The 22,568-nt window shown below is 44.1% G+C and overlaps 2 protein-coding genes across 8 annotated transcripts in view; one reads left to right on the top strand and one right to left on the bottom strand.

The window, feature by feature from the left end:
- Positions 1–40: 40 nt before the first annotated feature.
- grpel1 (GrpE-like 1, mitochondrial) lies at positions 41–3,309 on the bottom strand. Its single transcript, XM_076725056.1, has 4 exons — positions 3,187–3,309; positions 1,895–2,042; positions 1,587–1,668; positions 41–1,286 (listed from the first exon to the last, which is right to left on the bottom strand). Exons 1-4 carry the CDS (start codon positions 3,252–3,254, stop codon positions 940–942), a joined length of 645 nt encoding a protein of 214 aa, XP_076581171.1. The 5' UTR covers positions 3,255–3,309; the 3' UTR covers positions 41–939.
- Positions 3,310–18,061: 14,752 nt separating this feature from the next.
- The window catches only part of sorcs2 (sortilin-related VPS10 domain containing receptor 2), a 278,384-nt gene continuing 273,877 nt past the window's right edge, over positions 18,062–22,568 (top strand). For all 7 annotated transcript variants that reach the window (XM_076724452.1, XM_076724453.1, XM_076724454.1 and 4 more), the window contains exon 1: positions 18,062–18,514. In XM_076724452.1, coding sequence (XP_076580567.1) covers positions 18,161–18,514 — 354 coding nt within the window. In that variant the 5' untranslated portion in view covers positions 18,062–18,160. The remainder of the gene's footprint in view (positions 18,515–22,568) is intronic.

Raw genomic sequence — 22,568 nt, forward strand, 5'->3', positions numbered from 1 at the left:
TTAGGAACAGGAGGAGAGATTGACCATCTTTCACATTCGATCAGATACTGATCAAAATACACTTAATACCTTTTATTAAAACCCTTCAAAGAACATATATATGATGAGTCCAGACAGACATGCATGTAAACTCGAGAAGCTAACAATTTTATTTCCAGATGTGTGTAAAAGACAAACACGTAATTAAGGCGCCTTTGAAATTTGATCAGTTTATTCTGATGCTGTGACAGTTTGGACAATGGTCCATAGACAGTTATTCTAGTAGTTTCCAGCACTTCCTGTGGCATAGGGACGTTACAATGACTGAGGCTGGTTCATCAGAGCCCGATCGCAACCCAGCAAACAAGAGAAAGACGTTTCAGCTGTAAAGGCTTTGGGAAGCCCACCTCAGTGCAACGTAACACCTCAAACCTTCCTTCACACCCTCAAGTCCTGTTCCTTGCTTCATTTGCACAATGAATTTAAAACAAACAACAACTGAGGAGTCAAGTTCAAGATTATAAGGGCTTTAAAGAAAGAGCCGGAATGATGCCAGCAGTTCAGAATCAGCACTGCTCAGTTTGTGGATGGGTTTCACATCACGGCCCACCGAAAATTCTCCAAACCAGAGCGGTTTCTGATGGCCACATTTCACCTGCTTCTCTTCCAGTTGTGACTGATGGCTGTCGGAGGAGACACGAAAGCCTCTGCCTGTGATGTGGTGAGTGTTTTTATTAACAAACTGGGACAATGACTGACTCTGACGAGACTCATAGGACAAACTGAAATGTTGTTGTAAAGAGCATCCTGTACAAGACAAAGTGTGACGAATCTGTTAAAGCTGGTAAATACTGTCCAGATACAGGGTTCAGTTCAGTTGGGTTTCCGGCGCCTCGACCAGTCTGCTGTACCTGAAGGGAACAAAACAAATCCCACTTTGTCACAGTTACATCATCACTTCTAGGGGGCTTTGGCCACGCCCACTAGTGCTGGCCTTAGGGTGCGACCGTGAAGCTTGTAGCCCACTTTTGTTACTACTGCGACGCTGCCGGGCTCCTTGCCCTCCATGGGGGCATGGAAGACGGCCTCGTGCTCGTAGGGGTCAAACTTCTGGCCATCGGGGTTGAGCTTGACCAGGCCGTGCTTGGTGAACACCTTCTGGATCTGGACCTCGGTCATCACCAGGCCATCGTACAGGTTCTTCAGGTGAGGGTTCTGGCTCGTCACCTCCTCCTTGGGCACGCTCTCTGTGGCCTTCTCCAAGATGTCGGCCACCTCCAGCAGGTCCTTGCAGAAACCCTGGATCCCTGGTGATGGAAGGAAGTTAGAGCGTTATTCAGCACGCTTTAACTCTGACTTTGTATCAAAAATGTCCTGCATTAACACACGCCACTAATGGGCCCATCACCATCCACAACTGTGGCTGTCATATGTCTCCAATTTAGTCTCTCAAGACTCACAATTTGGTCAAAAAGGCCAAAGTTGCCATTTTCTGACATCTAGTGGTTAGAATATACAACTGCAGAATATTTAATCTTCACCACAGATCATTTTCTGAGGGATTCATCCACAGTGAAGCCCATGTTAGGTGGAAAACTGCTCATTACCGTATAATTTAGCATCTTCTATCATCTTCTGACTCCTCGTCCTGAGGTTCTCTGTGTCCGCCAAGGCCCGCTTGTACTTTTCCTGGAAAGATGGTAGAAACAGTCCAAAGCGCTAAATGTAAACCGTTGTAAACATTCCTTCATTCACAAACAAATACTATTTGTTGTGTGCAGCCACCCTATGCAAGATATTCTTCTATGAGGAATTCTCATACTGGCAAGTAACATTCGAATAATCCAGGCAAAGCAGATGGAACAATTCTCTGTCTGCTCAACTCTACATAACTGGTCCCTGTCTGCAGACGTACTGTCATGTCCTTCAGCTGCTCCTCCAGCTGAGTCTTCTCCTCCGTCAGGACTTGGTCTGCTGCACTCTGCTCCGGCTTTTCAGCCTCCTCCTCTGTCCTGTCGCCATTCTTCTGCTGGGTGGCAGTACATAGCAATCGAGGGGATGCTCTGGGTGGGGAGGACACATAATAATGGGTCATTTGTCAAGTGTGTGAACGATTTTGGCAGTTGTGTTACTTATTCTTTCTTCTCACAGACGGTTTATCTTCACGCCTACATTATCAGAGAAACAGCATGCCTCTAAGCCTGTAATAATGTGAATCACATGGTGTTCATAGCCACCAGATCTCAACCAAATGAAGACCTATTGGAGATTTTAGAGGAGTTTTCTAAACCCATCTGCAACTACTGCACATATTGTTTTAACTTTTCCTCCAGAAGGCAGGGTATTCTGGCTTTTTGACCTACTAATTGATGTTATCAGACAGCTTAATTTACACTCCTGCCAACTGTATAACTGCCAGTAGTGCTTACTTGGAACGTTATGCAACTTCCCTGGGTGCCATACAATGATAAACCTCCACTTACGGCGTCTAGCAACAAGTGTAATGTTGTTAGACCACCTTAGCATCTTATGTCGTTATCTCTCTCTAACCGGTAACGTGGAGACATAACACCAAACTGCCTTCACAGATTATTAATTTCCTTTTTTACGGATGAAACTTTAGGCAAAAAGAAGACATACTCGCTAACTATGAACGTAAAATTAGCAGATTTATGAATGGAGTTTGGTTTGACATTCTCTCCTGTCAAGAAGATACAGTAACGGAAGTCAACGCATTGAGAAACGCACCTCACATGAAAAGTAAATAAAGGAAAACGCAAACGCACACCCAAAGTCAAACCTCACATGACAGACAGTCTGAACGTTACTTCAGCAGAACGTTACAAAGCGACATCCCCCTCCTCTTCATTTAGGATATGTCATGTTATGTCATCACCCTGTTTCTAGCATTGACATGCTAACAATGACACACACTGATATGCTGGTTACACTTAATATTTAAGTCTGAGCCATGTCATGTCCAACACGCACACATACAAGCACACGTCACACACACTTAATGTATGTATTATTCACATTAAGGTCAACATTAAGGACCATGGTCGGTCACGAAAGCTAACGTTGCTAGCACGCTGCTACTACTGTTCCCTGAGATGACATGAGCTCCTCATCCTGCCAAACCAAGCCTAACATTACTGTAAAGACCACATTTCAGTTAATAAAGTCGATACTGATGTCTGTTTTTACCTTAATAGCGCAGGCGAAGCTACAACTGAGTAGCTCTGTCTCACTGCACGTACGCACCAACTCGCCATTTTTCACTCTGCTCAAATGTGCAGGTAAAACCTCCTTGTAACGCACGCTGACGGGATGCTAAACATGATGCCGACGGCGCGGGCATTGAGCCAATCAGAAGTCAGTGGAAAAAATCGACTCTCCAAGTTGACCAATCACATTCAGAGAAGACATTGACGTCGTTTATAGTTAGGTTGAGTTGAAGTTAAAGGTGAAAGTTACACACGTGATCAAGGACAGTCTTTAAAGAGTCTTACCAAACAAGAGGTTACTCGTCGCATGGTTATTCAACCCAAACAGTTTGCTAGTAAACATTTAGAGCTTTAATATTCTCCTGATAGTTCATGTGAAATGGAAAATTAGATTTTCTCCCGTCAGTACATAAAGTATTTGATTCCCTTGTTTCAGAGAATTCTAGCTCTTGCATTACAACTGACAACAACACATAAAAGTTTCAGAATATTGTATATATATTACATAACCAAGCTATGATGTCAGAAGGCCAAGAAGCATAAGAGACTAAATTCATTGAATGGGATCAGATCTGAGGTAACTCATTTTAAATGTACTATTTTTTGCAGGCCTCAGGTGCTCAGGTGGAGTGGAGGTAAGCAACACTGCGCAGGAAGTTGAAAACTACATAATGGTTCAGGAGAATAAGCATTCTCAAGATGCACAATGTTAATGGCTAATTAAGAAAAGATTTGTATATTACTGGCAAAAAGAATGAGAATGATGTAGCCATGTAGTGGCACTGCAGAGCATCACAGTTGCTGTATGGTACGCTGTATGTCTATGAGCAGGTGAGTCCACATGGTACAAATACTTGGGTTAACTTGGTGCTTTGGTTCACTGATGTTGATGCATTCTGTTTGTGTTAAAGAAAACAAAACTATGTAATCATTTTAATGCACTGGATACATTGTATTCATCTGTCTAGTAATCCAGATTTACCGCTTCTTGTCAGGATGTGGTGTCCAGTCAGTGGCAAGAGGTAAAAAAAAAAAAAAAAAAAAAAAAAAAAAAATGCAGCCTCTCTATTACATCAGTCACTCCAAAACAAAAAAAAACACACACAAAAAAAAAAAAAACAAAACACACAAAGCTCCAAATATGCTTGTCTTTGAATTTTCCAATGGCAAAAACATGGCCTCACGTTTACATTTCAGTTATTCTACAGATTTCATGAATCAGTGATACGAATAGGGACACACATTTTAATGTACCACGCAGGCTGCATTAAACACCGCCACTGAGAGGCAAGCTGGCCTTAAATTCTCCTCAGTGTATTAAATGGAAAGAGCTTCAAGCTTAATATTGGATGGCAAATCTGCAGGTAGCGCTCTCGTTTTCCTTTATCCTCACTGTAAATGTAAAAATCACTCCTCAGCCACCAGAGAGGGGGTTTCTCCACCTGTTTAAAAGAGCATATAAAGGATGTCATCTGAGTCACCATTGTTTAGCAGCAGTCATATTAGAGCTGGTTATCACTTGAACTCCACCTTGGAGCCGTGATGGGTGAAATGTGTGCAGAGATGCGAGCTGTGACAGTCAAATTGCCTGTAGCTTCCACGCAGCCCTTTGAGTGACACTCCCGGTTATAGCCTGCTCATTCACAGAAGCGTGGTCTCTCTGTCTGGCTCTCCTCAAATAATCAGCCTCGCCGTGAATGAAAAGAAACCTTGCATCATCTTTTTCCTCCCACTTTTCCTGTCACACACACACATGCGCACACACACACACACACACACACACACTCAAATCTCCTTTTCATTTCCACTCTGTCTATTTCTCACCCTTTCTTTCAGTGCACATCTGACAAGGCGGAGCTAATTGATAGGCATGCCATTTCTCCATGCTCCTTGCCAGCCCCGTGACTCCACCTGTTCACATATCTCAGTCGCTGCCTCAATGGTGTGGGGGGGGGGAGAAGGAAGAGGCAAATTATTCCTTCATTTTGCAGTAAGCGGAGCAGACAGGTTGGCACTTCCTCATTAGGAGGAGGTTTGTTTCATGAGGTGAGGCTGGGATCTCTCTTGTTTCTGCTTTGATGAGGCCTTGCAGAGTCAGACTTTGATGTCTGTCATTAATGAAGCTCTTAAAAGACTCCTGATTCATGCTTAATGGGAAAGGGACTCGGGCAATGTGGTGGTTGGGAAAGCGTGCGAGCAGCGTCTGTCTCAGACACTATTTGATGGAAACTTTTAGCTGTGTTTGTTTACTTCTCTCTGCAAGGTGAAGCCTTTAAACAGAACGTTGTCCAACTAGGTTTTCCTTTCAATAAAAAAATCTGCTAGAGTGCATTAAAGGGGCAATCTGCAGGGAGCACAAGTCAGCCTGTGAAAACAGTTTAGAGTCTTTTGTGTCTCTGGAGGAGCTTTGTCAAGTCTGAAACTATTTTACATACTGACGGTCACTAGAGGGCGCACGTGTCCCCTTCCACCAGCCATCAAGCTTAATTCAGAGTCAGCGAACTTAATAAATGATAATATTAAATGTTTGATTTAATATTATTCTTATGTAGTAGAAAGCTGGCTTTAAAAATGACTCTATTTAGTTTTTTTTTTCTAACTGAACACACGCTTCCTCCTCATGCCGCCTCCACATAATGCAAGTAAATGGATGTAAAAAGGACGCAGAGGACAGCGCCTGAAAACCAATAGAACTATGGCTTTCATAGCTGATTGGCTGAGTAGAGCCCACACAAGGGAGGCTGTCCCCGTTTCTGTTCCTCCCTCTGTCACTCTGTGGGACTTTTGGCCATCTCACATATGGAATCACACCTCAACGTCCATTTAGCTCAGCAGCCACATTATCTTCATGAGCGGGTGGACTTTTCTCTGTTGTCATGTTATAATTGTCATGTTTTTCTGAGTGCTATGACTTTTCGTCCAGGTTGGCTTCAAAGTTGAGTTCGCCAGTTCACTCTTGACCTGTTTGCTAATGCTGCAGTTATTATTTTAAGCTCATTTTATGCTGTATATACTTGGTGCAGCTGTTATATAAATATGCAAGTTAATTAGGGTTGTTGTTTTTTGGCTATTTATGTTGCCTTTGGTCATTTTATAGAACTAACATATTGAATCTAAAAATATATGAATATTTTCATCTTATGTATGTTTTGATAACATTGCTGTGACAGGTCTAATCCCCATCTCCCTCATTGACCCGATCCTTATTTCAGCCTCTGTCTGCCAAAGTTGGACCGGGGACACGTGATGAGTGTGTTTGTTGGGGGCTTATCTGGGTTAAGGATTTAGTCCTTATGAATAGTCATTGTGAGCTCTCAGCCTTGGGGATGTCGAGGCAGACAGAGCTGTCTGTTTGTTTACCAGAGACGCCGAAACAACTTGCCTCCAAAACCCAGTGTCATATAAAAGCATGAAGGCAGACACAAATGAGTGAGGGGCACAGACGCTGATGGAGAGGCATAAGACAAGCGCAAGGAGGAAAATAAACCTCACATCAAAGCCCGCTTGTAATGGAAGAAAGGTTGAGCGCGGCTGGGTGGATGCAGATTGTTTGAAAGTTTTTCTTTTTTTTTTTTTTCCCCCACGCAAACTAGAAGACAACATATTCAAGGTTGTTCAATTATTCATGTTCGGGGATCTTCTCCCAGCCCTTTCCCTTCTCATCCAACAAGACTAACAAGACCTTCACAGTATTACCAAGAGGATGTTTGTTTACACGGATCAGATTCAGAGCAGGAAAATAGCTCACAAGGGTCAGATGATTGCCACGGCTTTGAAGGGCAGGGTGTGCACAACACCAGCAGGGGGCATTCAAACACATGTTTTAATGAATGGCCTTGGATCAGTCGAGCTGATATGAGACATGGCAGGAGGAACGCATTGCAATACACCACAGAGCCCGGAGGGAGGCTTTCTCAGCGCTGCACCCACAGGACAGCTCACAACACAAAAGAGGACTTTCATTCATCATTTTCGTCTTTCTCTGGGACGCATGCGGCAGCACACTCGCAGAGCACAAAGAGAGAGCGAGCACGGCAGAGAGGGACCCTGTCACCGCCGCTATCTGTGCAGCCCATCACTTGGAGTAATGGAGAGGGAGACTACTCAAGTATGGATGTTAAATGGAAAAGTACAGCGAAGTGAAAAGGATTTGGTCTCAGTGCATCCTGCATAAAATATTATTTTTGTCCCATCTGTGGGCTCAATAATGCACCTGATATGTACAGTTTACTTAAGACTGTGTATTTTCAGCTTTGTCTTGCGCCCCAATAAACTAGAAACAGCAGAAATATGCCATAGTGTGAGCCTTTCTTCACTAAACTCTCTGTATCAGCCTGCTAATCATCAGTAAAGAAGATGTAGAAAGCATTCAGGTAGCATGTTCGAATATTTAGTCATAACTATTCCTCACACCTGATCTGATCCCCATCCTTAACTTCACTTGATGTCAGCAATTCTTCAGCTTCTTTGACAAGAATTCCAAACATGACAGCGCTCAAACTCATGTGAAACTGCCGGAATTGTTCGAAAAGGCAGCTTTTCATCTGTAGCTCCACTTACAGCGAGGTGAGTGATGATGGTGTGCTCACCGCCGAAGTTCGCGTTTGTGACGTTCACTGAGTGGCCGCCCATGAAGCAGGGTGTGACTAAAGGCCCGCCAGCCTGTTTTCCTCCACCGTATGAAATATGCAACAGCATCTTCTTGAATCTTCATCCCTCAGTTACTTTGTTCAGTGTCGCTAACAGAATTCCAGCTGGAAAGGTGTTCGGCCTGTGATGAAACAGGAAAAAAAAGGTCCGCACAGTGTAACTCCTTTTAGTGCAGTTTAATGGGACACCCACCTGCAACAAACTGTATCTGACAAATGGAAATTTTGACTGTTTAATTCAGTCAAAATTGTACTTTATTCTGCTTTACCTCAATTAAACGAAGCATAAGAAGAAATGGGACTTGCAATTTGCTGCCCAGTGACTTTGTTGGCAAAAGTTGGCGCTCAAAGGTGAAGTGTGAAGGCGGTGTCACCTTTGTCTACGTCTGGATCTTTGAACAACAAGAGACGAGGATGTCGGGGAGTTACGGGGGACATAAAAGTATTCAGTAAAGACAGACATTAAATGATACTTCAGACTATCGCATTAGCACTTAAAGACTTTGCTTGGGTCGACATGAAATTATGGAAAACATTCAGTCATAGTTGACATGTTTACTAGAAAGCTTTATTTATTTCTGTATTATGTACATTTGTAACAGATACTGGACGAGGCTGAGGGTTGACAGCCATGCTTGTGGCTCTGTGAAGCTCTGTTTACTGACAGTTGGGCCTCGAGCAGAATGCTAACATCAGCATGCTGATATGCTCACAATGACAACATGCTGATGTTTAGCTGGAATAATGTTTGCAATGTTCACGTCTTACTTTAGCGAGCTAGCATGCTGAGGTTTGCTAATTAACCCAGAGCGCAGCTGAGGATGATGGGGAGGGAATGTTTGGACCTAATTACATGGCAGTGTTTACTTTCCAGACTTGGACTTGTGGCTTGTTGGTCTTAGCCCTGTTGTACCTCTCTTGTTCTATAATGCAATTGACGCCCGTGCATCATTGAGCCAGCCTAGACCTACGTGATGGATTGAAGATAACAGTGAGGTTGCGTGAGGACGCTTGCATACAGAACTATGCAAACACAAGACGGCGCCTCCCCTGTGACGCCTCCTTCTTCTGACTCAAGCGGAGGACCCTGGGCTAACCTTGAGCACGGAATAACTTGTGGGAGTAATAATTCACTGCTACATTTCTTGATGTGACAGCGCATCATTTCCCCTCCTCCCCATAGACGAGCATGTCAGCCTCTGCACTCCAGCCACACACACACACACACACACACCCCTTCCCACCTCCATCCATCCGCTCTTCCTCCCCACGCTCCCTTGACAACAATTAAGACGTTTGCCTTGCACAATAAACAAATCTGTTACAATTAGCGTTGCTACACCAGGGTGGGTTTCACTACTCTATCTTAGGTTCAGGATGGTGGCGGCGGGAGGGTGGAGGCACCGGGAGGCTCTTGCGCCGGTGTTCAGATGTTTAGCTCTGTTGAAAATAAAACCCCAGGGGTGGGTTTGATTGAGTGAGTCATGTGGGTGGGAGGGATGGTGGAAAGTGGCCGGGCTCTCTGGGGAAATCTGACAAATGGAAACGTATTTCTATTCCCAAAGCAAAAATTTGCATCAAGCAAAGGCAGAATAAAACTGCTCGGCTCTGACTCTCACTGCTCTGATGTGTTTATTGCTGAAGCGAAGAGGCTTTAAAGGTGGTGGAAGTTAACACAGCTGAAGGCTTTTAAAGCGCGGCTTTTATCAGCACAACTTGTTTTTCTGAGTTTTACTGCAGAGTCATGTTGTGCTGACATGGTCTAAATGCTGTGTCAGAGGCTTTTACCACAAACTCATTCCACTGTATCGGTGAATACATGCACATTTAGTGAAGGAACGGCTCAGCATAAGACAAAGATATATATATTTAACTTTTTTTTTGATAAGATACTAACAGGTTTTCACATGATGGTCTCATATTCATGTCAAGACAGAAGCTTCTGTTCTGTTCTTCTAATGCTTTATAGATCAGTTGTAAGACATTAGTGGATTACCGGGTAGTGAGAGTCTCTTTGGCTGGGGTTTATCCTCCTGAAGGGTTCAGTGGACACTTAGACCTCTGAAGGCTGGGTGCCTGAAACAAACTAGTTCATACAGTGTGTACAAGTGTGGTCTGATCCCATCTAAAAGCACCCATAGCCACAGGACTGGACTGTGTATAACCCACACGTTGCAACATCCTCTTTCAAGGCTGGTGGTGACAGTAGCTGTCTGGCTGGTACAGAGGGCTCCTCCTGGCTTTGGTTAAAAGGTTGAATGGCAAAGTTTCTAAATTTCAACACAGTCTAAACACAAAATCTAACATGTCACCCTGTGGGGATTATCTGGATGTGGCACAACTCCCCTGGTTTTCTCCTCCAGTATAGGTGTGTTGCAGCAGTGGCTCATTAAGCTGGACAGGCACATTTCGGTCATTCTTTCTGAACGGCTGAAACTGTGGAAATGTGGCTCAAACTGCACGGTTCAATCACCGTGGACATAAACACAGAACCCTTGGTTTGTTTTCTAATTATACTTCACTCCAACAGGGTGATTGTGCCCTCTTTTTGTGGTGAAAAAAAGACAAAGACGGCATTACTCTGCCCAATTCTGCTTTTCAGAGGAAGCAAGAAGAAAATAATATGCTACACTTTTGCAGCAAAGTTCAGTTTTGTTTCTAAATTCCGCCTCATTCTAAAGTGAACTGGGGGAAAAACCTTCCTGCACACGACCTCATTCACCAAATTACAGGAGTGATTACAGCACAATTCATAAAACCTTTATAAAATCGGCCTTGTTAGGAGTGAGCAATCCAAAAGTATCAGTATTGTTCTTCCCAAATCCACCAGCGAAATTCCATACAACTCAGACAACAAGAGGAATATACATCCTCCTCTGTGCTAATAGATGGGTTAAAGCAACCAAAGCTGGCCCCCACAGCTCTGATTAGCCCGTCATCCTTGAAGGTCTATTGTAGGTCAGAGTGATTGCTGTGAGAATTAAAGCAGCCTTATGATGCAGCTCTGCCCATCACTCATCACAACCCGGCCTCATGACACAACGCTGAACCGCTCAAACGGCTTAGCACAGGGGTGTGAAAGAAGAGAAAGTTGCATATTTGGTTGTTAATGCAGTTTTATCTGCCCAGAATAGTTTGACATGAAAACAGCTTTTTGTTTTGAATCAACCGTTCAATTCACCACTCCATTTAAAAATGTAGATATTTGGACTAAAACTCGAGTTTTAATTACATTATATCAGGCCTGCTGTTATCCACTCGAGATGCAGACCAGCATGAACTGATGCGACCTGACCCTTTGTAAGTGCACTCAACACAAGGGTACAAACTCTTGAATCATGTGTTTTATTATTTCACTGTTGGCAATGAGAAAAAAAAAAAAAGTGTTATGCAAATGCATTCATCGGCTTCAGTGCGTGAGGTTTGGTGAATTCAACGTGGGTAGGTACAGAGCAGAATGTACACGTCGCTGTGCATTAAGTGGCGAACGAGAAAGTACTCGTGTACATCTGTCCAGTACACGCAGGCCTGCAGCGTTGTTTGTTCATGCTCCGGTGCCGCCGAGCAACACCGAGGCTTTCAGAGACCCTTGTTTCTTCCTGTCGAAGTGTGTGTCCGGCGGCTGGGGTGAGTTATCAACCTCGCCGCTTTAAATCTGGGACGACAGAGCGTGACTGCTGGGACGCCGGGACCTGTATGCCGGGTGTTAGAGGAGGGGGGGCGGGCCCCGTGTGGCCCTTAATTGATGGTCACACTTCTTAGACCATGCAAGATATGAAATATTGGTGGGGAGCGTTGGTGTCTGCGTGGCTAAAGGTGTGTGTGTCTGCTTCTAGGATCCTGAACCGAGGTAATTACTCGTCCGGGGGTCAGCGGGGTCAGTTGGTGGCTGGCTCTTTATTGGAGTGGAACATGCCATTAAACTGTGTTTGAAGTACGTCTTCAAGGTGTTTATGCTTCACCGTAGAGCCTAGAAGTGATCACGGCCATTAGAATATTTTATTCAGCAGTACTTCTTTTTATACTTTTGTCATGTACTTTTACTATAAGCTACACCAAAGAGCTCACTTGTAGCAGCAAACCCACAGAGAATGATCACTCCACTCTGCACCGGCGCTCAGCTCTGCACAGCTTTATGTCGCCTTTCAGCTGCTGATTTTGTTTTACCGTCTTCCAAGTTTACTGTTTTGGCTTACTTCCACTCCTCTCAGTACCCTTTTGCAGCTGCAGCGGGCAGATGTTGGTGGCAAAAGAGCTTCGATCAACCCACCCTACGCTACCTGGCCAGCACCAAACAGCAGACAGACACAGTTAGCGACGAGATCTGTGTTAAGCAGCTAAAGAGCCAGATATTTTCCTCATTATTTGACCAAAACAGAGCTAAATATTGGGTATATATTTGTCACGTGGCCAGAAACACAACTCAGTGACTGTTCCGTGTCCTGTTTGCTGCAGCTTTAACTTACATACACTTACACCGACATATGAACTTATAATGTTGATATGGACAACATGTTGGCAAGAGGAGTGACCTATTTGCACAGGCAGCAGAAATGAAGCAACATTAGCTTTCATTTGGAGTTTGTTTCTGGCCAGCTGATAAATATTTACAGCCCCTTTAGCTTTGCTTTTGCTCTGAGCCAACTCTTGAGAAAAATACACATTTGGCTCTTTAACGCTTGAACTTTTGTCATTAGCTATCAACACTGGTGCTATTTGGTGTTGGGGAAGCTGCATTAAGTGGCTTTATCAGAGCCTTTTTGCAGAAAACCAAATAAATGAGCTACAACAGGCTAAAAAGCTGCATCGAGCTGAGGGGAGCTGCAGAGTTGCTGATGATTCTCTATAGGTCCATGCTAGCACTTTTACATTATTAATAGTTATTTGATTAATCATGAATATAAACAATATTGATTTGTGGCCTTTAGTCCCCAGAGAAGGCCTGGGAGCCTGTAGCTTTTTCAGTCATAGGTAATGTTTATGTACGTGAAATAATGCAGCTCCTCATCATAACCTCTCGGAAAAGTAAACTCAGTAAATATTTCATGGCCCTCACTGATGGGTGTCTGTGGCACTCTTGTGTGTGTGTGTGTGTGTGTGTGTGTGTGTGATTACAGATGAGAAGTATGGATGAATAAAGCAGGTCTTGCATCATCCGAGTGCATAGACAGCTCAGGGGGAGGCAAACCTTGGACCGCGGGAGTCCAGCTTGTTAGCATGCAGCCGAGCGGCTGCTGAACGAAGCTTTGTTCGTCATGAAATTTTCACGGATAATTGGATGTTATGAAGATTAATGTGCATTAGTTTTACAGAGCCGCGGGAGAACTGCAAGAGACTTTGACTCTCAACAGCCGCCTGTGGCCTCTTTCGTGGGGGTAGTTGTATGAGAGTGCTGGCTTGATTTCTTGGTGTTGATTGATTATTGATCAGCTGGTTTCTTTCATTCATTCGCTCACATCTGACTCGTTTGCACCAGCGGTTCTGTACAATCTGTACCAATCTGTGCTCTTACGTGCCTGCAGGATGATCTCAAGTTTGGCTTCACTGTAATTTACTCCAAATTACTCCAATTAGAGAATGCGTGACTCTAATCATGTCTTTCATCCTCATTACTGTTATTTCCAAGTGTATACTTCAATAATGAATCAACCAAAACTTGCATATTTTCCTTGTATTAAAATCATATCCGCTGCAGACAACATGTACCTCTGGTGTGTCCCTTTTTTTTTCACATTCTTACCATGTAAATGAGTTCTGGAGCTTCACACCAGACATGGTGAAATGCAGGAATATATACTAGACACGAGAATAAAAAGGCGTTCTATGCAAAAGTGTTCTTATTCCCCCCCCAAAAAGTTTTGTTTGTCTCAAAAAGGTTTTCTCTCCTTTCAGAAAAGTTTAGTTTCACCTGCAAAAAAAAGACATTTTTCCAAAATTTTCACAAGAATTTGGCCAAATGTTTTCCAGTCTCTCACAAAAGTCGATTAAACTCAGCTCCACTTTCTGCACACTTTCTCCTGGCAAGGTAAAATAAGTTTGTTATTTTCACGGCCAGCCCGAATCCTCTGGGTGATCATGACAAATGCAGCTTACATTTTCCATTTAATTTTCACCCTAATTGGCTTTTGTGTTGGGCCTGTCTTTTAGATTAAAACAGATTACGCTGAAGCTCCTGCAGCCGTAGCCCTCGCCTTCCTCCTGCACACACTCCGGCACACACCCAGACACACAGCGGTATGAAATATTTAAATTTAAGCTCCAGTTTAGGAGGCACAATTACAGGCAGTATCCTAGCAATAGAGGTCATAGAGGGTGCACGCGCTGCCATCATCTGCTGTCCCGCGCTTGTGCACGAAAACACAGCAAATGCGGAAAATAGACCTATTTTTAAGATCACAAGTAAATTTTTAATTTGAAGTCCTGCCAGATCAGCTGGATAACTAGGCTGTGTTTTGATCTGTGAGTTCTGTAGGCATCACATGTAGGTGCAATTTCCATTTTGATACATATTATTAATGTCGGCTGAATTATTCAATATTTTCCAGACACATGCATTATTTACAGTGTTGTCTGTTGAATTATTTTGTTAAAAAAACGACTAAATAAGTTAACTAATGAAAAATCATGTGAAGTAACCTGGAAGCCCTTGATGCCGTGCCCCCTCCTCGGCTGTCTGGCATTACTTTACCCAGCTGTGGTTCTTTGACTTTTCTCTGCCAAAATATGGTGTTTCTACTTCTAAACGTCACTAAAACTCAAGTTTGAGGATTCTCAATGTGGACGGAGAGAAAAGAAAAAGAAATGACAAACGGTGCTGTCGTGGAAATTCTCCATAATAGAGATGAAGAGTTGTCTTTTGGGTGTTTACTGTAATATTCAGTCAATCATTTGCAAATAGACCTCCCAGCTTGTCAGACTGAGAGACACAGACAGGAGATAAATGGACTATATTTATCGAGTGCGTTTTTCTAGTCTACAGACCAGTCGTTCAGAGGATGATACTTCCTGTTGTTGCTTCTATGCTCGCCCGTTCACACTGCAGACATGCAGGGAGCGGCTTGTATATCACGGATTGAACCAGCGACCCTCTGATTGGTGGGTGACACCCTCAACCTCCTGAGCCCCAGCCGCCCCTGTGGTTCAGCAGTCTCATACTTTGGAGAGCGTTCCATCACCCTCAGAGAGCAACAACTGACTTTTAATTAATACATCATTGCTCTTCGTTCATTCATAGCTCCTGTATTTCTTTTTCAGCTTTTATCTGCTGAGAGCTGAAGGTTGAAGGCTGAGTTTTACTCTCTGAGATCCTCGTCCTCTCCCCTTCCTGTAATTCTGCTGCGCCTTCTGCCCTCAAAGCCATCAAATATTCAAACTAACTCTGCTCCTGTTCCGCCACTCTGGACACCTGAGTGCACTGATCTGAGACCAGTTGAGCCAACAACATCGCTCCGTCCATTTATTCCCAAGCAGCAACAACAACAGAAGGACTCTGGCGTATAAATAATTGACAAAGATCACCTTTTCAGCACTGATACCGCTCATAGGTCAGCATGAGCAGAGCTCTGTCTTTAAGGAGAGGTTCTGCTGAAATAATAATGTCCAACCCTGTCTCCTAAAGACTGAGTTTAGAAGTCTGCAGCATCTGCTTACAGCGGCACTCAGCTTTAAATATCAAAATGTACATGATGGTATGTTTTTCTTTGGGCAAGCTGAAGGTCTAAGTGATCATTATACTGTATATTTATGTCATAATGACCATTTAAAATGATGCACATGCATGGTACCACAATGTCGTGATCACTTAATTATTGACATTTTTATTATTTCGAGATGAAGCAACATGTTGGGAAACGTCAAAATACTGTTTGAGTAAATTTATATGAAGCACTTTTCCAGAAATTTTACCGCATGTCTGTCACGTGACACGCGGAATTCCAGCGAGTAACTGCAGCTAATAGCAATGATGATGCTAACCAGATTGTACACAAAGCCAGCTCTGCAGGTAGCGAGAAACGACTTGTCTGTCCCAAACCATCAACAGGAAGTGTGGGTTTATAGATTTGAGGGGAAAAGCAGACTTGGTGATATTCTCTGTGGGGGTGTCACCTCTGTATGACACCTTTAACATCACTCATACTGTACAAAACATTGATCAGTGCAGCTTTAATTGGTATCAGTTTGTCAAATTGTGTTAAATAAATGAATTACATTCTCTGTGATAACATTTAATCGAACAATACGTCGTCAAAAAGTCCACAGGGGTGTTATGACTTAAAGCTGGAACCGACTGTTTTCTTTTCTAAGTAATGCCTTCCAAATATATTTGTTAGCATATTTAGCACAGCCAACCTTTGATTCTTCATTACATTGATAAAACCTACAAGATCCAATTTAAACTCACATGTTAAATCCCTGAAACGGGGCTGGAATAATCTGCTAGAGGACCCCAGGCTAAAAACCAAGGACCCCCATTGAGCTCCTGTGTTGCTGAACTCAGTTAATTAACTGTAAATGTATTTAAATGTGCACAATACCAACTAAAACATCACTGGAGGCCCTTATCCTAAAACAGGACCCCAAGATTAGGCACAGAACCCCCTTTTTTATTTCAGTTTATAGTGAACCAAGGACTTTTGAGACCACTGAGCGTCTGAGCAGTTGCTCACTTTTCATTATTTGTATTATTCCACCACTCCCACATCACATGGCACTGCTTGTAGCTGCGAAAATACAGTGCTGTTGATACAGAATGTCAAAGACCCTACAAGCCAACCCTGGTACTGGCCGGTGAGGCAGGTTAATCCTGTCTTTTAGAGCACTTTCTTTATGTGCTGCACTTTATGGTCAGGAAAACTAATAATCTACATGACAGAGGACAAAAATCAGCACTGGGATTTTGTGGTCACAGCTTAATGTCAGCACACAGCAAAGGTAAATCCTTGTGGTTTGCCCTGAAGAGACGTCCGACCCCAATCCCGACCCACCCAGTCACGGGTTAATCCAGCCTCTGCCTATAATTGGATAGGACGGTGGACACAGAAGAGAGCTATTACTTAATGTGAACTCTGACCTCTTGGCCAGCTGGCCACCATCACAGGCAGTGAGGCAGTGAGTGGACTGACTGCATGCAAATGTGGCTTGGCAGTGTCTTTTTGGGGAGTGTTTCCAACCGCTTTAGGACATCTGATAGTTTTTATCTTTTAAATTGGGAACAAAAATCTAATTAAAGCAATGCAGGACTTTATTTGAAAGATGAAACAAAATTAAACCCTGGGAGAATTTAGGGACAACTGCCCGTAAGCTGATTAACTGCTGACCTGTAACATTTACAAATTCTCCTCAGGACCAGTCTTCAGTCAGTGTTCCACCTGCTCAGGGATGTCTGGTAAATAGATCTCTCGCGTTGTTTCCTTATGTTGTTTGGGCTTCAAACTAGCATCCCAACACCAGTCACACTGGATTAACTTTATTCTGCACCAGTTTTGACTGTGTGTCAGTGTTATACTTTTGCATTACTGAAGAGCTAGCCACCCAAACTAAAATAATTATTATTTTGACCTATTGTTGGATACAATGTTCTACCTAAAATGGTCACACATTTCCTATTATTTGCACAAAATGAAGTGCATATGACATTTCAAAGTTCTACAGGAACAAATAGTTACATGTAAGTTTAAACAGAGCTACAATAAATCAGTTTGGAAACAATAATATGTTTTAGTTTTGGGAAATAACCCCACGTTGAAACACTAATATTGGGCCAAAACAACGCTGGGTATTTTCTATCAATGAATAGGGATTTTTTATTTTATTTCACTGAGTATCAAACCTAAACCCGAGCAGAAGTTTCAGTGTGTTTAAAGGGCTCCAGGTCATTAATTCCCATTTTTGAGTCACTGGTGTTTGCTCCTCTGCTGGGGGCTCTGCAGCAAGAAATGCATGAAGTAAAAATGCGTTTTAACGGTGCATCTTTGAAATAAGTCATGTCATATCTAAAATAGGAACTCGTCATGTGATGACACTTTAGGAAAATGCACTGAGTACAGTAGCGTGGGCGCAGGGCGCTGCAGCTGCACGACAGCAGATGGCACCGCTGCGCCGTCCTGTGGATCCCGCTTGGCACAGAGACGCGTCCACGTTGTTCCCAGTAGCTGCCTTCGCTCTAGTTCCCCTCCCTCCCTCCCTCCCTCCTTCTCCCTCACTCTCCCTCTCTCTCGGCTTACAGTATACACCTATCTATCTTCCACAAGCATCAGCAGTCTCTCCATCAGTCTCCGCGATACGAGCGCTACTACGGCGCAAAGAATGGCATCTCTGCGCCCCGAAAACCCGGTCTCCGTTCCTTCGCACCTCTTCGTCTTTCTGTTGATCGCCTCGGCCTGGATGGCACTGCCGGGACCCGTGCGCTGTGACAGCGGGGCTTTAAACCGGCGCGGCGGGGAGGACCGTACGTTTGACATGGGCGGCGGAGACGGAGGCTCCCCGCCGGGCTTACCGACGGACGGTGGCCAGGATGCCGTTGGCGCGGATAGCTCACCCCGCTTCAGGAGAGCACTGTCCCGGGAAAAACAAATGTCCCTGCTCAGCAGTTCGTTCGTGCTCAAAGGGGATGCGACCCACAACCAGGCGATGGTTCACTGGACAGGAGAGAACAGCAGCGTAAGTAGCCTACCCCTCCTCGTCCCGTCCCGTCACGACCCGCTGGTTCATACACCATCACCACTACACCCCTCTTTGTCACCTTCCACCATCCATCACTCCAGCCACAGCGCACATCATCAGAAACAAGTTATTGTTCTCGCTGGAGGCTGCCGCTGCAGACGCACGCTGCGCGGCTCCCAGAGAGACGGAGGCACGGTGTAGTTTTTACGCATCCAGGTGGTCCACCTGGACGCGCGGTGGATGTTGTCAGGCACCGGGCTTTGTTGAAAGATCAGGACTTTGTAAACGTTTTCACGTCAGGGGCCCCACTAATAGACATGTGCACCGTGTCGCCCCAGACTTCCATTACATCACATGGTGGTCCATGTTCACGAGCATCTTGTTGTTGTCACACGGCGCTGCGCAGGGGAATCAGCATTCAGACTGAAACTTCCTATTATCTGCGTCCTTTGTTTGAACCGCCCTTTACATTAAATTACAGTAAAATGAACACATGGCTCATATGACTTGGGGAACCCCTTTAATGTTCTATTAGTGACCCGGGGAAGGTCCTGTAACCCCACTTTGGGAACCACAATAACAATCACTCACGCCACTGTGTGTGATAACATTTAGAGAGGGTCCAAGGACGCGCCTGTGAGCGCACAGAGGCAGTGTGGAGACAAGGAGCTCGCACTCAACAGACTGCTTGATTCACCCACACGAAGCCATGGCTGAAATATTGATGGAGTTTTTTTTTTTTTCTTTCTTTTTTTAGCCCATGAATTTTGCCGTGCCTTGTTTAATTGTGGGTTGGAACGTAATTTGGCTCACATGAAACTGGATGTAGCAGCCTCCTTTGTATGCCTTTACCGTCAGTGTCTCAGTGTGTCTACTAAAGTAGATTTCAGCCAGATGTTCTGATATCACAAAAAAAATTAGCCCCACTAGGATTGAACAGTGATGTCAGCGGTGACAAAAATAGTACAACATAGATGATACATCCATCCATTAAAGTGACCAAGCACTTAGACTGTATTCCAGTTTTTTTTTTTAGGGATATTTAAGTGATTATTTTCTAGATGATTGTGTGATGACATGAAGATAACTGTATGAATAGTTATATTTATCAGAGTTTTTCCTCGGGGCAGGGTTAAGTGAGAGCAGCTCCACTGTGTAAACAAGAGCAGTCTTTGTGATGGATATTGACAGACGCCAGGGGGGGATTGGTGGTGGTGTCTGGTGGGGACATCACTTGCAATCACAGCCTTTTTGTGAGTGTAACACATTGCTGTTTTACTGGCACTGGCAGTGGCTGCAGGCAGCTCTGGAAAAGAAAGAATAACATGAAAGAGAAAATAATCTGCCGGCAAAGCAGCCAGCAGAACTATTTTGCTCAAATTTATGACAAATTGGTTGTAGATAATGTAAACGTTTGCAGGTAATGCGCATCTCTGGGCGCCTTCACACGGGTCCAAATGGCAAGAACGTGAAAAAGTTGAATTTCAGAAGCCAGAAATCTTTGCACAGACCAGTTGTGGTGATGACCAGACTGTCAGAAAAGCTCCCTGTGACGCTGTGATGTGAATCATAACAAAGAGTAACGTTCAGAGTCACGGAGACTGTGCTCAAATCACAGATGACACTCAGCGGCAGCTAACAACATCATCCTCCCAGCTGGTTAATTGTCTGTGTGGCTCTAACAATTGTAGTGATATTATCAACAGTTTTTAGTGGCCGCCAACACAGGCAGCCTCCCAAAAACACACGCCAACTGGAGAGCACAAATGCTATAATGGCTGAAAAATAGACACAATTTCCTTTTCTTGGTTATTGCAATTTTGACCAAATAATCACACCACAATCAGCAAAAGTGCACTGATTTGTTTCGTAAAGAAAGAACTTTGATCTCGCTTCGGCGATAAGGAGCCCAAACTCGATCCACTCAAACAAACTGGTCAAAGTCACCCGTGAGGACGAAGGCACCACAATTTAATAATGACTTGCAGGATTCGAGGACTTTGGCATTTAAGACTGGGCATTTAAGTAATAAAAAAAAAATTGACATTCTCCCAAAGGACTCCGGCCTTTCTTGTGAGGAACTTCCGCGTCTGCGTCGTCTTTTTTTAATCAAGGTGATGAGTCCGCAGGGATGCTCGCGCTCAGACTCTGCCAGTCACAGGAACTCTGAGTTTGACTGATCCTCAGCTAACTTGGCATGGGTATGTACTCTGAAAGGTCACTGAGACCGAGTTCATCCCAGCCTAATAAACACAGACAAATGGTGCCATTCAATTTCCCTAAGGCTGACATTTATGAGCGCCGAGCAGATTGATGGGTGGGAAAAATGAATCTTTGCCTCCCCTCTTGTTTCATCATTTCGTTTCGGAGTCTCCGAGGTTCCAAATGTAAGGCGCCGTTGAGAGGGTCAGCAGCGCAGAGGACTTCACTTGTCACATCCGTCTTGATGATGGGTAATCAGGGCTGCAATAAAAACCACCTTAGTATCGCAGTTTTTACATACGTTTCGTTTTCAGGCCAATCATCACATCAACTGAAATATGTTTGTTTTCTGGCCAAATTCCATTTCCTACCGGGCTGCGAGTGTTTTGACACGAGGCTGAATTGTTCACCTAGTTTTCTAGTAAAAGTGCTGTTGCAGAAAACAGCTCTTGTGTATCCCCCTCTGTCACCGCAGCAGCGACGGAAACAGTCGCTTTACTTTGGCAAGCCTTGATTGGTCAATTGATGGCTTAGAGCATAAAAGAGCTTTCCCTCAGGCATCCTCCAGAGGTGTCCTTGAAGAGCAGATAAAGCTGGTGAAGTGTGTGTGCGTGTGTGTGTGTAATGGGTGTTTTATCGTAAGAGCATGCAGATATTCAAGGAAAAGCTGAAAAGAAAGTGGATATAGAATCAAGATCAAAATACAATAAGCGCAACGGTAAAATGCCTGCTTTCCCTTCAGGTGCTCCTTCTTCAGCCGTATAGGAAAAAATAATATTGAGGAGGTCAGAGGTCACAGACACAGCCCCATGATTATGTTCCTGAACCCAACAGAGAATTCTGAGAACATATTAGGGGCTTTAACATATTGTATTAGGGGCACAATAGGGGCTTTAACACACTGAGAATGTGCAAGTATGTTAAAGATGACAGGTTTAAGGACATTTCATGATATTAGCATGTTATATCCAACAAAATCATTATCCACTGTCAGAGACGTAAACACACATACATGTGTGTGGAGTCCCTGAAGACGTCCTGGGAAGGGACATGATGCTGTAAACATGATCCCAGCCTTCTGAATGAAGAGAGCCTCCACTGCTGGAAGTGCTCTCTTTGTGCCCGTCTCTCTCTCTCTCTCCTCTCTCTCTCCTCTCTCTCTCTGAGCTGCTGACCAGCCTCAGGGAACTCCGAGCTGTGTTCGTGTTCCCTCTATTCCTGTCTCCTCTCTGTGGCGACGAACAGCGCGCATGTGTCTCCAATATGTGCAATTGTATCGCCGAGGAAACAGCCCTCAACGTTTAATAAGGTTTCTCTATTTTGCGCGTATTGATCGTTTCGTGGAGAGACAGATTATGCATTGGTATTGCGCTCACACCTTTTTTAAATTTGCGAGCGCGTGTGCCTGCATGTGTGTGTTGCTGATCCCTGGCGGCCTGTCCCACAGTAGCCTAAGTGATTAATGGGCGGCAAAAGGGGTGCTGACAGTCCAAACTCTCATCCCACCCTCTACCCCCATAGGGGAATTGTGGGTAATTCCTGCCACTTCCTCGTTTAAGAGCCCTCCTGGGTGGGAATAAATGAAAGTAGAAGAACACTGAATTCATGGAGTCTTGGATGGCCAAAGATTTAAAATATAAAACAGTATAAAAGTATGTGATAATCACCTCATCCACTGTATGTATAAGCATCAGGTGATATGACCCGGCTGGGAGATAAGAGCCTGAATATATTGTGTGACTGTACAGCCTATCAGGACCAAAAATAAATATGAAATATTGCAACAATATGGTGAGTCACATCAGTCTTAATATTCATAGTAAACAACACTGAAGAGCAACACACATCA

This window comes from Chaetodon auriga, chromosome 24 (genome assembly GCF_051107435.1).
Source record: "Chaetodon auriga isolate fChaAug3 chromosome 24, fChaAug3.hap1, whole genome shotgun sequence".
Lineage (NCBI taxonomy): Eukaryota > Metazoa > Chordata > Actinopteri > Chaetodontiformes > Chaetodontidae > Chaetodon > Chaetodon auriga.

What these genes read in the sequence shown, in the direction of transcription:
- grpel1 (XM_076725056.1), bottom strand. Translation starts at nt 3,254, where the DNA reads ATGGCGAGTTGGTGCGTACGTGCAGTGAGACAGAGCTACTCAGTTGTA. An exon ending in AGCAGCTGAAGGACATGACA is followed by an intron (nt 1,669 to 1,894) that starts GTACGTCTGCAG and finishes CCATCTTTCCAG; the next exon opens with GAAAAGTACAAGCGGGCCTT. An exon ending in AGAAGATGCTAAATTATACG is followed by an intron (nt 1,287 to 1,586) that starts GTAATGAGCAGT and finishes TTCCATCACCAG; the next exon opens with GGATCCAGGGTTTCTGCAAG.